We start from the raw sequence: 15,082 nt of genomic DNA on the forward strand, positions 1-15,082 counted from the left end.
TTTCCCTGCATTAGCTGTGGATGCGTTAACTAATTTTGGCTCCATCCAACCTGCATTTCAATAGCTACAATTCCTACAACCTTTCCTTGTGCTGTGAATGGGCGCTAATTTTCATTTTTTAAATACAGCCAGAAGTGGGCTTTGTAGGATTCATGGCCTCTCTTCCCCCTCTCCACTAACTCAGGTGTACTTCTAGAAACAGAAAAATGGTGAACACAAGAGAGGCCTTAGGAATCATACCTATAATCCAAGTCCCATGTTTTATAAATGGCAAATCCAAGACCCAGAGAAGTTGAGTGGCTTCCTCAAGGTGTAAGTTAAAGCGAGTCAGAGATTCTGCACAGGAAGACTTGACGAGATGCGAAATGGTGACATCTGAGTTCAGCAGGCACTTTCTTTAGCACCTAATGAAGGCTTTTTGTTTTTCACGTTTCTGAATATTTGCTTGTCAGCAACAGAGGAAATGATGCAAGCGTTCTGGCAGAGTTGACTGATACACCCCGTGGCACGTTACCATGGGCCAGCCCAAAGTAGCATCCAACACGCTGTGGCCACGCCCGTGCCTGGAGGGCCCCAGCGCAGCCTCGGGGCCACACAGCTCCCACTCACCCATCAGCTCTCAGCTAGAGTTGCTCCCTCAAGGAGACTTCCCCTTGCTGCTCCCCCGTTAAGGTCAGAACTCCCAGTTCCACGTATTAAGGCATCTGTACTTGTCCTTTACAGCATATGTCAAGGTTGTTAATTATACATGTATTCGTGGGTATATTTAATCAATGACATGAGTGTCTATCTTCTCCATTAGTGTGGCATATTCTTGAGGGTAGGAACCATGCCTTTTAGCACATTGCCTAATATGTAGTAGCAGGCAATAAATGCTTGTTGAATGGATGGATGGATGGATGGGCTATTGAAATAATAGCCTTTTGAAAAAGTAAATAATTGGCAGTTGGCATTTCTAGGTAAGAAATAATTTCATGAGATTATATATATATATGATATAATCTAATGAGAAATCATTTTAGAAATGATCGAATCACTGTGCAGATATATAGAGCTATTATTGAAATTCTTTAGCTTAACTGATACATTTTGCCAACGAGGTCCAGGGAATATAAATGACCTATCCAAAATTACATGGCTTGAATGAGATCACTTCATGTCAGACCTAGGACTAAAACGCCGACCTCACCAGCCCCATGCCTACTGTGCACCACATTTTCACGTCCTGAATTCTACACATGCCCTAATAAACCAAGCTGAGGAAATTCAACGTAATACCACCTATCAAGTAATACAAAGGAGTGTGTAGTTGTGCTTATGTGTGTGTAATGACGAGAGAGATTTTCATGTTTTCCTGGGTAGCAATGTAATTCAAGGCAATAGGTGGAAATAAGGAAAATGATTCCGGATGAGTGCTTGGCCTCAGGAGGATACAAGCAAAATACCTTAATCAGCTTTGATAATAAGAGCAGTATAATATTCATCGAAAACCCAACTCAAGCTGGTTTAAGTAGAAAAGGGAATGTATTTGCCTAAGCTACTGGAAGACCTTGCTGCTGGTGCTCTAGCTTCAGGCACTGAAAGATCTAGGGCATCAGCAATTCTCTCTCTCTCTCTCTCTCCATCTCCTGGCTCTGCTTTCTTCTCTGCTGACTGTATTCTCTGGCAGGCTCTCCCCACACTATGCTAAAGACTCGTCAGCAGTGGCTCTGGGCTTAGATGCGGCCATCCTAGCAACCCAAAAGAGAGCTCTTCTTTCCCAACAATTATGCAAAAGTCGAAGGGCCAACTCGTATTGGCTTGTCTTGAGTTGTTTCACCAGGCCCTCCAGCCAAGGGAATAGAATGTTCTGGTTATCTAGGCCTGGGTCACATGCATATCCTTGCAAATGGAAGATGAGGTCAGCTCTAACCACACACATGGACCAAATGTAAGGAGGCATTGGTTCTCTGAAACAATATTAGAGATGCTAAACAAAAAGACAGGGGAAAGAGACCTGACAGGACAAACTGAAAGATGAATGACTCAAATAGGACCTGCAGGACCACTGGGCCTCACTGTGAATGAGGCAGCTGGGATCCAGAAGCCCACCAGGATCTGAGCTGGCCCTTAGGACGGGCCCTTTGTTACCCTCGCAGGAGGCACCAGGGCTCTCCTCCAGGCTTCCCTGCTGGTGTGGCGCAGCTGTCTCTCCCCTCCGCTGTTCCCTAGCATTGGGCTGCTGCCTCCTGCCCGCTGCTGCTCCTGCGGTCTCTATTACTCACCTTCAGATTCCTTAAGAAGGAAATGCCATGCGACCAGTTACTCCGGTCAGTGTTCCTGCCAGGCAGCTGCCTGAGGTCCAAGCATCCAAGGTGGGCATGTGACACAGGCGAGGCCACCTATGGGCCAGAAGCAACTAGAGCCAGTTGTCTCAGAATATGTGTAAGGGCAGAAGAAGAGCTCAAAAAAGACAGCTTATCCTTCAGTTCTGGAACAGGGAAACAATTTGTAAATGAGAAAGAGCGTCAAGAGTTCATCCATTCAAGTGCTTTCCCCAGGCAAGTTTATTTTTAAGGCAGATGGCTGTTTTCTTTCTCCTCTCCTCCCTCCCTTCCTTCCCTCCTCCCTTCCTTCCTTCCCCCCTCCCTCCCTTCCTTCCCTCCTTCCTTCCTTCCTTCCTCCCTCCCTCCCTTCCTCCCTTCCCTCCTTCCTTCCTCCCTCCCTTCCTCCCTCCCTTCCTCCCTCCCCTCCTTCCTCTCTCCCTCCCTTCCTTCCTCCCTTCCTCCCTCCCTCCCTCCCTTCCTCCCTCCCTCCCTCCCTTCCTTCCTCCCTCCCTCCCTTCCTTCCTCCCTCCCTCTCTTCCTTCCTCCCTCCCTCGCTCCCTCCCTCCCTCCTTCCTTCCTTCCTTCCTTCCTTCCTTCCTCCCTCCCTTCCTTCCTTCCTTCTTTCCTTCCTTCCTTCCTTCCTCCCTCCCTCCCTTCCTCCCTTCCCTCCTTCCTTCCTCCCTCCCTTCCTTCCTCCCTCCCTCCCTTCCTTCCTCCCTCCCTCCCTTCCTTCCTCCCTCCCTCACTCCCTCCCTCCCTCCTTCCTTCCTTCCTCCCTCCCTTCCTTCCTTCCTTCTTTCCTTCCTTCCTTCCTTCCTTCCTCCCTTCCTTCCCCCCTCCCTCCCTCCCTTCCTTCCTTTCCTTCCTTCTTTTTATTTTCTACTGATAGTTGTCACATCAGTCCTCACATCTTGATTAACTGTGAAGCCTCTCAACCATTCCTTCCTCCTCCCGTGTCCCCCTCCATTTCTCCATTTAAATTGGTGTGTGAAATCCCTTTTCCCACAAAATAGAAATTGATGATGACAAGGTTAGTGTATTTAAGAGAACATTGGTCAGTGTTGCCCTAAAAAAATTGATTGTATTCCTTAACAGAATATAATGTTGCAGAAAGTACTATCAATTCCATCTTTACAAGTTTCTGGGAACAGAAATGGTAGAACTTTTAACAGTGGCTTATTAAAAGGCTTAATCATCTTTATGGTCCGGGCATTGCTTAATAGATTTCTATGTCCTTTAGTGGAAGTTCATTCTTCCCTGGCACATATATGAGTGCATGTGCTTGTGTGTGTGTGTGTGTCTGTGTGTGTGTGTACGTACACACCCACATGTGCTGTAGGATGGTCAGTAACATTTTCCGTGTCAGAATCCCTCTTGTACTTGTCATGGCAGGCCCCCATTATTAAGTTTCTCCATCAATGTCCCTTTCCCAGTAACTTCAACTTTTAACCTTTGATGGGAGATCTGTTTTTTGTCTTGTTAATTTGTCCTGTTAACCCTTTTTTTCTGGCTTTTCTCCAATTTATCCACATCTTTTCAGAAATGCTGAAAACAAGCAGTGCGTTTCACTCTAATGAGGTCTCATCTGATACAAAACATAGCTGGAGTATTCATTTCACTCCTCTGTATCTCTAGAACATGTACATTGTGATAGATGGGCTGCTTTTTAATTGACTTTAACGTGACAGCAGAACTCGTAATCGAGTCATGGTCTACTGTGACCTACCAGCTCCTTTCTGTCTAGTGGAATTGTCTCAGTCAATTGTATGCTAGCATATTTAAAGCCTGTAAATATCTTGCAGTTGTCCATGTCGGAGGCCAACTTCTGATTCACTCTTTCGAGTCCATATTTCTCTAATATGACAGTTGCTATGAATTAGTTTCCCATCTTTCAAAGATTGAGCATTTGTACTATGCAACTTGATGTAATGTACACGCACAAGCCATCCATTTTATCCCCCAAATTATTGCAAGTATTTTAAAGTATATGAATTAGAAATTAACCTCATGTTTCCCATTGGATGGTTGGCTTGTTAGATTTGGAACCATGAGAGCACCATTGTGAAAATAAACATGGCAGCGGTCAGCACCCTGGCTATGAATCTTGTATTTGATAGAGTCCTTGCAAAGGCCAGTTACATATGATTGGCTGGCCTTTGCCATCAATCATATGTAACTGCACAGTTACACAGAGTGTTGGTTTCTAGTACAGCGAGCACTATCTGAGTGTGTGTGTGATCCTTACTGTTTTTACACAGTCATCTAATTAGCTTTTACATTTGTAGGAATGTTGGGGAGACAGCTACTACACTCTTCCTAGTTTCTAAGATTTTGTTTCTATCAAGCTCTTTCTATCTCTGAATTTATTACAATATACTCCTCAAAAGTTCACTTTTGTAAGCATTGGTGAGAAGCTTCCTCCACTTTTCTTTAGAGAAGACCCTGTAAGTTAGAAGAATCACATAGCCTCGTGACTGTGGCTTACCCTAAGTACTTGAATAATCATTGCCTCTAAGGACCTCATAGGGAGGGTGTCTGCCTTAACTCTATTTCAGTTTAGCATTGTTTTCCAGCATTCCCAAGAAGTAGGTTGACCCATTAACAGCTTACTAAGGTGACTTTTATAGAACAGGTCTGTCCAAAAAAAGTATAACGTGGACCACAAAAGCAAGCCACATTTCTGTTTTAAAATTTCCTAGTCTACCTGTTAAAAAGTAAAAAGAAACAGATGAAACTCATTGTATTGATGTGTTTTATTTAATTAAACCTATCTAAAATACCATCACTTCAATATACTATTAATCTAAAAATATTAATGAGGTATTTCATGCATACCAAGTTTTCAGAATCTGAAATCTGTATTTTACACACATCTCAATTTGGACCGTATTTCAGATGATCACTAACCACACATGGCTATTGGCTACCATATTGGACAGTGCAGGTCTAGAAGATATCAGAAGAGTAAACAGTCTCCATTAGCAAAAGATCTTGACCCAGAAGAGCTTAGGCATGTGGACAAACATTCTAATGCATCTTGGTTGCCTCGTGGGAGGGTTTACTCATTTCTGTCTCTGCTTTAAGCCCAGTGGTGTGCATTGGGCATTGTGAGGTTTTGCCATAATAATCTCTTCTTTTTTTTCTCTTTCACCTTAACTCTGTGGCTATGCTCTCTAAAAAGTATAGGAGAAGAATATGACATCAGTATTTTAAAAAGGACACAATCTTCGTGTTACCTTGTGCCTCCAAAACCACCTATACTTTGAAATGCACAATCATTTGTCATGACTCACAACATCCAATCACACCAATGGTTTCAAATAAGTGATCTTGCCTCCCCTACCAGCTTCCCATTAGCCTTAATATTCTGCAGAAGCATTTCAGACGAATGTTCAGCTTCCTTTTGTTTTTATTTTCTTACTTCTATTTTACTTTCACTAGTTTCTCAGTTCTGTGCTTGACTTTATGTCATGCTAATCCACTCTTCCAACTCTGACTCAGTGTGTACTCCAGACAGCAACTCGCTGCAGCTCAGGATAAGACCTCTCCCTTGAGAATGTCTTCAGACAGGATGGCATCTTTAAAGTGTCAGGAAATTCACCAGGAATAAGAAGAAATGAAGCTACAAAGCAGACACTAGGAATAAGAAAATAGCAATGCTCAGTGATGGGGCAAATATGCCTGTCAAAATGAAACTTCAGTGGAGGGAGTTGTCAGTGAGGGAAGCTGCCGCCTCATGTCCATTGCCAAGGGACACAATCAGCCATGGTGCTAAAACAGAGATGAATTCTATAAATAGGGTTGATAGCAGAATTTTTCCAGCTTCTGATTGCTGTCTGGCTATGGTTCCACCCTTAGAAAAATTCTGTCCTTCGAGTGCCAAATTCAGAAGATGATTTTGCCCAACTCGTTACCGCCATATTTTCTGAATCTCTTAAAATAGAATTGGATTATAATTTAGAAAAAGAACTTGACATGTAAAAATGGATGGGCACATAGGATGAGGCCAGGTTTGTGAAATGCATTTGTCCCATGAATAGTGAAATCTCCTCTCTTAAATTCAAAAATGTTACTGAAGCAGAGTTTTTAGCATTGCACTAAGAGCGGAGTCTCTTCCCGTAGGATTTTGCTTTGAGGAAATGGAAATATGAAATGCTTGTTAAGTCTTTCAGTTTGGTGCCTCCCCAGTGAAAATCCTATCTTCTTTCCCACTCTACCCCACTGTCTGACATCCCCCCACCTCTTTCTCTAACACGCACACACACACACACACACAGACACACACAAAATTTAGCATTCTTGAATCAACACTACATAGCTGAAACTTGAGAAGAAAATTTACATGCAGAATTTGTCCATGCTTTGTGAAAATGACCTGAAAGTTTCATTTGCCTTCTCCAACACACTGTTAAAGATGGACCAAGGCCATAGAAATAAGCTATCTCAGCGACTCAGAGAAGCCCCTGCATAAAAGACTGGATCTCTGAGAAAACTCTGCAGGCTTCAAGGGATTTCAGGAGGGAACCAGTGGCAGACTCAGGGGCACTTTCATGCCCTGGGCTGGCCCCCTGCCTTATCCATGCACCTTCTGGCCTTCTTGGATCCTAGCGTGAGCAAATTGAATGCAACTAGGGTGGAGTTTCAAATTCAAATCTCCCAAATCTCTGCCTGTACCAGGGAGCCTGGGGGGCATCTCAACTTAGTCTATCTCGTCCAATCCTCCCAGGGACCCTGTGAAGTAGATGATATTGTTACCCTCACCCTACAGAAGAGAAAACCAGGGTTCAGAGAGGTCCAGAGCAGAGCCAAAGTCTGTGTTCTCCTTTCAGTCAAAGGCAGATCCTCACACTATGGTACCCAAAGGGGAGGAGTTCTAGCTTCTCATCAAAAGGTCCAGGTTTAAACCCTGGCTCATTGCACCAATAAATCTTGAATACCTGCCATGTGCCTGGTGCCGTGCCCAATGCCGGCAGTGTAGAGGTGGAAGGCACAGTCCCTGGGTCAAGAAGCTCACCATATACACCAGAGATAAGCAAATAAACATGCAGTGAGAATGTACTGTGGCTGGCAATAGGATAGAGGTGGGTACGAGGTGTACCTAGAAGGGTCATCCAACCTAGCCTGGGAGGCCAGGCCGTGGGGATGTGACAATGATGAGGGGGTCAGCGAATGTTTCTCAAAAAGGTGATGGCCAAGCCCAGTCTTGGAGGACTGCTAGGTGTTAGCCAGGTGTATTAGTTCTTATGGCTGCTGTAACAAACTACTACAAACTCAGTGGCCTAAACAACGCAAATTGTTTCTCTCACAGTTCTGGAGGCAGAAGTCTGAAATCAGTTTACTTAGTTAAAGTCAAGATGTCCTGGCTCCTTCTGGAGGGCCTAGGGTAGAATTTGTTTTCTTGCCTTTTCCAGCCTTTAGAGATGCCCACATTCCTTGGCTCATGGCCTCTTCTTCCTTCTTCAAAGCCAGCAGCACAGCATCTTCTCTCCTCTCTGACCTCTGCTTCTATCCTAATAGCTTCTCTCTCTTCCCCCTCCTGCCGGTCTCTCAGAAGGACCCTTGTTTATGATGACACTGGGGCCCACTCGAATAATCCAGGCTCATTTCCCCATATCAAGATCCTTAATCATATCTGCAAAGCCCGTTTTGCTCCCTGGTGGCGCAGTGGTTAAGAATCTGCCTGCCAATGCAGGGGATGCGGGTTCGAGCCCTGGTCTGGGAAGATCCCACATGCCGAGGAACAATTAAGCCCGTGTGCCACAACTACTGATCCTGCGCTCTAGAGCCTGTGAGCCAAAACTACTGAAGCCTGTGTGCCTAGAACCCGTGCTCCACAACAAGAGAAGCCACCGCAGTGAGAAGCCCGCGCACTGCAACGAAGAGTAGCCCCGCTCTCCACAACTGGAGAAAGCCCGCACGCAGCAACAAAGACCCAACGCAGCCAAAAAATAAATAAATAAATTTATTAAAAAGTCCCTTTTGGGGCTTCCCTGGTGGCGCAGTGGTTGAGAGTCCGCCTGCCGATTCAGGGGACACGGGTTCGTGCCCCGGTCCGGGAAGATCCCACATGCCGCGGAGCGGCTAGGCCCGTGAGCCATGGCTGCTGAGGCTATGCATCCGGAGCCTGTGCTCTGCAACGGGAGAGGCCACACAGTGAGAGACCCGCATACCGCAAAAAAAAAAAAAAAAAAAGTCCCTTTTGCCATGTAAGGTAACATATTCATAAGTTACAGGGATTAGGATGTGGATACCTTTGGGGCAGGGCATTATTCAACCTCCAACACCAGTGACCCTGACCAAGTCAGCATCCCAGGCAGAGGGATGAACACGGGCAGGGGCAGGGGGGCATGGCCCGTGTCATTTGGGCAGCTACAGACATTTCATAAGGTGGAAGCATAAGTTTCAAGACAGGCATGTCAAGAGATCAAGCTGTACAGAGATGCAGCGGAGCCGGTTCATTCAGGCATTGTGTTTGGAGCTTGAATTATCATTGTGATGTATCACCCTATTTGCTCATGAATGTCTGAGGCCCCTGTTTGGGTCATTGTCTTCTTGATGCCACCACAGCTCTGGTCAGTGACTGACACAGGACAGGAGCTCCGCATGTGTGCGTGGCACCAACAAATGCCAGCTGTGTCCTGCTGTGACACCGTGGTGGCTGAGCAGAGAACTAGAGGCACCAGAGGCCAGCTGGCATGCTCCTGGGCATTGTCTTTGTGGCAGCATGACTGGCCTTCTTGAGCTCACTGGCAAGGGTGTTTCCTGAGCCAGCAGTGTGTGTGGGCATACGTTGGGGAAGGCTTTTTGGAGACCTCACTTAATAAAGACTGGCAAAGTGATCATTGTTGAAGCTGGAAGATGGGTACATGAGGGGTCATTATGATCTTCTCTCTACTGAATATTTCCATAATATAAAGCTTTACAAAGGTTATATGAGCAGGGGCGAGGTGTGCAGAGCAGCCTAGAAAGTACAACCAGCCCCCAAATGGGAGAGATGTCCGAGGTAGTAATTGGGACCAGGGTTAAAAAGGATGAAGGTGATAAAAAGTTAATGTCTGCACCTTGCACCCATCAGAATGGCCGTCATCAGGAAGTCTACAAATAATAAATGCTGGAGAGGATGTGGAGAAAAGGGAACCCTTCACATTGTTGGTGGGAATGTAAACTGGTACAGCCGTTATGGAGAACAGTATGGAGGTTCCTTAAAAAGCGAAAAATAGATTTACCGTTTGATCCTGCAATCCCACTCCTAGGCATATATCTGGAAAAGAAGAAAACTCTAATTCTAAAAGACATGCACTCCAGTGTTCACAGCAGCACTATTTACAATAACCAAGACATGGAAGCAACCTAAATGTCCATTGACAGATGAATGGGTAAAGAAGATGTGGTACGTATGTACAATGGAATATTACTCAGCCCTTTAAAAGGACGAAATAATGCCATTCGCAGCAATATGGATGGACCTAGAGATTATCATACTAAGTGAAGTCAGACAAATATTTGTGGAATCTAAAAAATGATACAAATGAACTTATTTACAAAACAGAAATAGACTCACAGACATAGAAAACAAACTTATGGTTACCAAACGGGAAAGGAGTGGGGGGGATGAATAAATTGGGAACTTGGGTTTAACAGATAACAGATACACACTACTATAGATAAAATAGATAAACAAGGACCTACTGTATAGCACAGGGAACTATATTCAATATCTTGTAAAAAGTTCATGTCTGTCACTTAATGAAAGAACATCTATGTAAATCCTTCATAAACTAAACCTTTGCGTACCCAGAAGGAACTTTTCCTCAGTTATTCATACAAACCTTATTTCCTCAGGAATTAGGCTAGTTTTTCAATCTTTTGGGTGATACATGAGATGAATGTCCTTCCCATCCAGGAACCTCAAAGCCCCCTAAAGGAATCCCTCTCAACGCAGCTTCCCTCTCACGCCCTCAGTCTAAGCTGTGTCGGTTTTCTCCCCTCTGCCCCGGTCCCCAGACGCTGAAGGATGCCAGCGACAACGCACGCAAGGACTTCCACCGCGAGGCTGAGCTGCTGACCAACCTCCAGCACGAACACATCGTCAAGTTCTATGGCGTCTGCGTGGAGGGTGACCCACTCATCATGGTCTTTGAGTACATGAAGCACGGGGACCTCAACAAGTTCCTCAGGTACGGGGGGCACCGGGGGCCACGTGGGAGGTGGGCTCCAGACAGCCTGGGGGTGAGGAGAGGGGGCTTCCTGGGAAGGACCAAGGGGCCCTTGGACCTTTCTCTGGAACAGCCTGTCCTGGTGACAACATCAATGCCTACTACAGAGAAAGAACCTGAAGCCACTGCATGGCTCCTTTTCCTGAATCAACAAACTCTACATAATGTGATACTAATGATTCCACTCCATTTCACCTGTGTTTATTGAGTGTTGCTTCATTAAATGGTACATGACCTGTGCGTTTGAGATGGGCCCTAGGCTCTGTAGGAGTTTACCAGGTGGATAAGGGAAGAATGTTATTCGGGCGAAGGGAACAGCAAGAGTTCAGGCACCCAGGTGTCACAGGGAAAGGTCTGGTCTGGTGAAGAGTGGAGAGTCTGGAGATGCCAAACAACACAATAAACCAGGGCAAGGGGAGGTGGAAAACAGGGTAGGAGAGGGTCACGGCTGGAAAGGCGAGCATTTGGACTTTACTCTGAGGACAGAATGAAGAACCAGGAAGTCAGTCGGTCAGAGGATAGAGCGCAAAGAACAGCATCGAAAGAGCAAAACGTCTAGGAGGAAGGAGGTAAAACGACACTGGACAGGACCATTGAAGACTGAGGACTGGGGCCCTTACTGAGTCCCGGAGGTCAGAAAAAGATGGTCAGCTTCGACATGAGGGGTTTTGTGACCAGCGGGGAAAACTGGAAGGCAGCAAAGTGAGGAAAGGGAAAATGTCGAGGATAAAAGGGAGTCGTTGGGTTGTTAAATAGCGTTGTAACTTGGATTTCTAGCATGGGCCTAATTGGGTTTTGGTTCAGCAGTGGGTTCTCAGGAAGTCCCTTCCTTGCGGTGATGGGTGCGGGGGCCCGCGAGGGGCCGCGGGATAGAGCAAGTGAGAGACGGTTTCGAGTGTGCATAACCGGGGGTGGGGTGCGCGGGTGGGCGGCGCTGCTTTGAAACAGTGAGGACAACGGTGCAAAGTAAAAGGGATCGCAGGGCAGCGTCTCTCGAGGAGATAGTAATGATCCGGGCAGCACGTTGAGCTGGAGTTGAATCTCAGCTCTAGCATTTATTAGCTGAATGACCTTGGGCAAGTCTCTTAGCTGTTGTGATGATAATATTGAGCCAGCAGGGTAGGCAGGAGGGCTGAATTAGAATAAATAGAAAGCTCGTAGCATAGGAGCAAGTAGGAAGTTTTCAACAAGCAGAAGCTTGAATTCTGCTAGTAATGATTTCTACTCAGACACCAGCTGAGAGAAATCGAAAGGAGAGCTGAGTTTGATGAGAGAGACAGAGGAAGCTGGTGGTCACCCTGCTGGAGCCCATAGTGAGTGTTCTCATCCTGTATCTACCAGGGGAGAGAAGAAACGTGCTGATCCAGACCCTCCTCGGTGAAGGAGAACAAGCGATGCTTTCATTTGCATTAAGCAGAGGCACGATGGAAGCCGCACATTTATGGTCTCGAACAATGGAAAGAGTAAGAGGTCCCAGTAGTGAGGGCTGGGAGACCCGGGTTCTCCCTCCTATTCAGCATCAGATGCTTGGGTCCCTTGGGCGGGTCCCCAGCCACAGCACCTCAGCCGCCAGAACTCTCAGGTGGATCTGAGTTAGATACTCTTAAAGTCACATCTGGCTCTCGCACACTGTTTTCTTTAAAATATAACTAATCTTTGAAAGCTTAGTATAATTTAGGAGAAATAAGAAAGATGTTCCTCACTGGCCTCAGTTTCCTCACCTGTAAAATGGGTGTGATAACACCCATTTCAAGGCCTAGTGTCAGGACTCTTGTGATGGCAGGGAATCAATAGATGTTGTCCCCACAACCCTTCTTCTCTGACACATTTTCCTCTTTATTTTGGCTGAGGCATCCGTAATCCCGGGGAAGTGACGCCTTTTGCGTTACAGCAGCACCTAGACTGCCCTGTCCTCCTCTAGTTTCTACGGGCACTGAAGAGAGCTTTCCACAGAAATCGGCACCAGTAGCTTCATGCAGCCCCTGGAAGGTTCAGGAACTGTACAGTTTAAGGAATAAGTCAATTGCTGAGACAACAGTGGAAGGGTAAGAGAGTACTGCTGTGTTTAGAAATGTCCTCCCATGATTTGTACAGTCTGGATCATTTTGACCATCCCTAGCCTCGTGAATACATGTGCACGGGTGATAGGGGAGAGGATGATGGGAGCTTTTGCACATTATCTTGACAAATCTAATATGAAAGGAAGAAAAGAAGCTGAATTTGGTTGAGGTCTGCTGCTTATAGAGCTAATTTCCTTTGTTCCCATGTTTTAGGATATGTCCCTAACTTAAAATGGTACTTTCCCAAAACTGTAGCATAATAAATTCAAATGTACTCACCTGGATGCAATTAAATGCCTCTGTGAGCTCAGACTCGTGTGTGTGTGTGTGTGTGTGTGTGTGTGTGTGTTGATTCTTTCAGTTCCATCCCTTGCTCTCCTTCCTGCCTTCCAGAAGGAGCAGGCACCTAACTCTCCCTTAGCAGCTTGCACAGGGCATGGAGCTGCTGAAAACCTCCTGTGCTCCATTTCAGAATCTGCTGAACTCTGGGAACAAGAGCTTTTCCATGCCAAGAATCAGGTTCTCAGGTCCAAGGATGTGCTGTGAACTAGTCTGTCCTCTCCTTCTGGAAGGGAACCCAGCCCTTACACTGCCATGAATGTGTCCCCAAGTGTCATTGGAACTGCCCTACAAAGACAGCTGTCTACAATTACCCTCCCACCCTTTTTATTCATCCAAAAGCCATACATTGAGGACCAACATGACCAGGCCCTATGCTAGGTTGGCTGGGAGATGAGCAGTCAAACATTGTCCTTGCTTTCAAGGAGATGACAATTTTTCCCCTTAGAATTCTCCTGAATCCCCTTCCAATGAGGGGAAGATAGACACAGCTTTTTTTTTTTCAAGCAATAACAGCTATTTATCAGGAATTCCCTGGTGGTCCAGTAGTTAGGTAGGACTCAGTGCTTTCACTGCCGGGGCCAGGTTTGATCCCTGGTCAGGGAACTAAGGTCCCGCAAGCTGCGTGGCAAGGCCAAAAAGAAAAGCTATTTATTTGTTGAGCCTTTCTAAGCATTGTAAATGTTTTAAATGTATCAACATAGTAAGCTATTATTACCATCATTTCCATATTACAGTTGAAGAAAGTGAGTCAAGCAGCTAGTGAGTGACAGAGTTGAGATTCAAACCCATAGCCAGGGCTGCAAAACCCATAGTCTTAACCATGTCACTACTTCCTCTTGAAGTGGCCATTAAAAAACCAGAAGGAAAGCAGTGTCCTGTAGAATTCTGGAGCCAGAGGAGTGTGGCTAAGGGCTGCCGTCCCCCTCATTGGGAGGCAACAGGCCGAACAAGGCAGGGTGGGCAGCCTCCCTCGTCAGAATCCCGCTGAAGCTACTACCTGCTCCCCGAGCCAGGGCGCCGGCGGTGCTTTCCCCTCTTAAGGTGTGTTCTCCTGGAAGAGGTGAAATACGTTTTTATTTCCAAGAGCTGAGGGGTAACCTGTGGAGTGAAGCAAAGTGAAGCAAAGCAACATTGTTTATACTCCTCTTAAGAACTTGTTTAGAAGACTTGCCTGCCCTGGTTTTATAGCAGGACTTTCTGCCCAAGCAAAGCATTCAAAGGCTTCTTCTATTAAAATGAGCCTTGTTCAAATACCCAGAACCAAGCAGGAGCAACAGCTGGTTAAAAATGCAGGAGCCTGCCCCAACTCCAGGAGGTGGAGTGCAGAGGGCCCTGGAGGGCGCCAGCTCTCCGGTGCCGCAGAATGGAAAGCTGGCAGATGGGGGCTTTGCACAGAGGTGGCCTTTTGTGCTTGGCCTCTAACGTTTCCTCTTTCCTGGAGTCTTTGCAATAGACAGATTCTTAGAGGAGTCTGGATTTCTGGAGCTGAAATAAGGCTGTGAAAAATCAACAATTTATTTCCCTCTTTGAACTAAATCTATGAAGATTTCATCCTGGCCTATATTCTCTGGGTGTTTCAGGATTTCCCATAATTCATGTGCATCCCTAGATCCTTTTCCTGGTGTCTCCTATGATGAGTGAAAACACTGTCACTTTCCCCTGCCCCTTCAGTGCTAGGAAGGGTTGGGCTTCAGTGACCTTTAGTGAGGTGGGCGGGGCTGACCCTGAGAGCCCCATCACAGGCCAACCACAAAAAGAAATGCACGGATGATGACTTGTGTTTTCGTATCACCGTCCATTTCTTTTTTTAAAGAAAACTTTGTTTGCAAAGCCTTTCTCTCCAGCTTTCCAATGAAAGTCTACAAAGCACCATACAAGCAGGGTCTCACGTATCCCCTGTCAGTGTCATATTATTAGGAAGGTGTAGTCAGTATCTCCACTTTACAGAATGAGGAAACAGGCCCAGAGACGTTCTGTAGCCTACCTCAGCCCACAGCTAGCATGTTAGAAGGAGATCACGTCCAGTTCTGATACCCCAGAACGCTGCACTGTAAGACTTCTTGGCCGCTGCACTGTAAGACTTCTTACTCCAGAGGGAGATTCTGAGCTGGAGAGAACCTGAAGCTTTTCCCGTATTCTCCTCTGTGTGACCATTGGC

The 15,082-nt window shown here is 46.1% G+C and overlaps 1 protein-coding gene across 3 annotated transcripts in view; it reads left to right on the forward strand.

Annotated features, from left to right (window-relative positions):
* Positions 1–15,082, forward strand: part of NTRK2 (neurotrophic receptor tyrosine kinase 2) — a gene marked incomplete at both ends in the record, with an annotated part of 377,341 nt that overhangs the window by 291,538 nt on the left and 70,721 nt on the right. For all 3 annotated transcript variants that reach the window (XM_082655915.1, XM_082655916.1, XM_082655917.1), the window contains one exon: positions 10,311–10,483. In XM_082655915.1, the coding sequence (XP_082512041.1) occupies positions 10,311–10,483 (173 nt within the window). The remainder of the gene's footprint in view (positions 1–10,310; positions 10,484–15,082) is intronic.

The sequence above is a fragment of the Grampus griseus genome (assembly GCF_964374135.1).
Source record: "Grampus griseus genome assembly, chromosome: 6".
NCBI classification, from domain to species: Eukaryota; Metazoa; Chordata; class Mammalia; order Artiodactyla; family Delphinidae; genus Grampus; species Grampus griseus.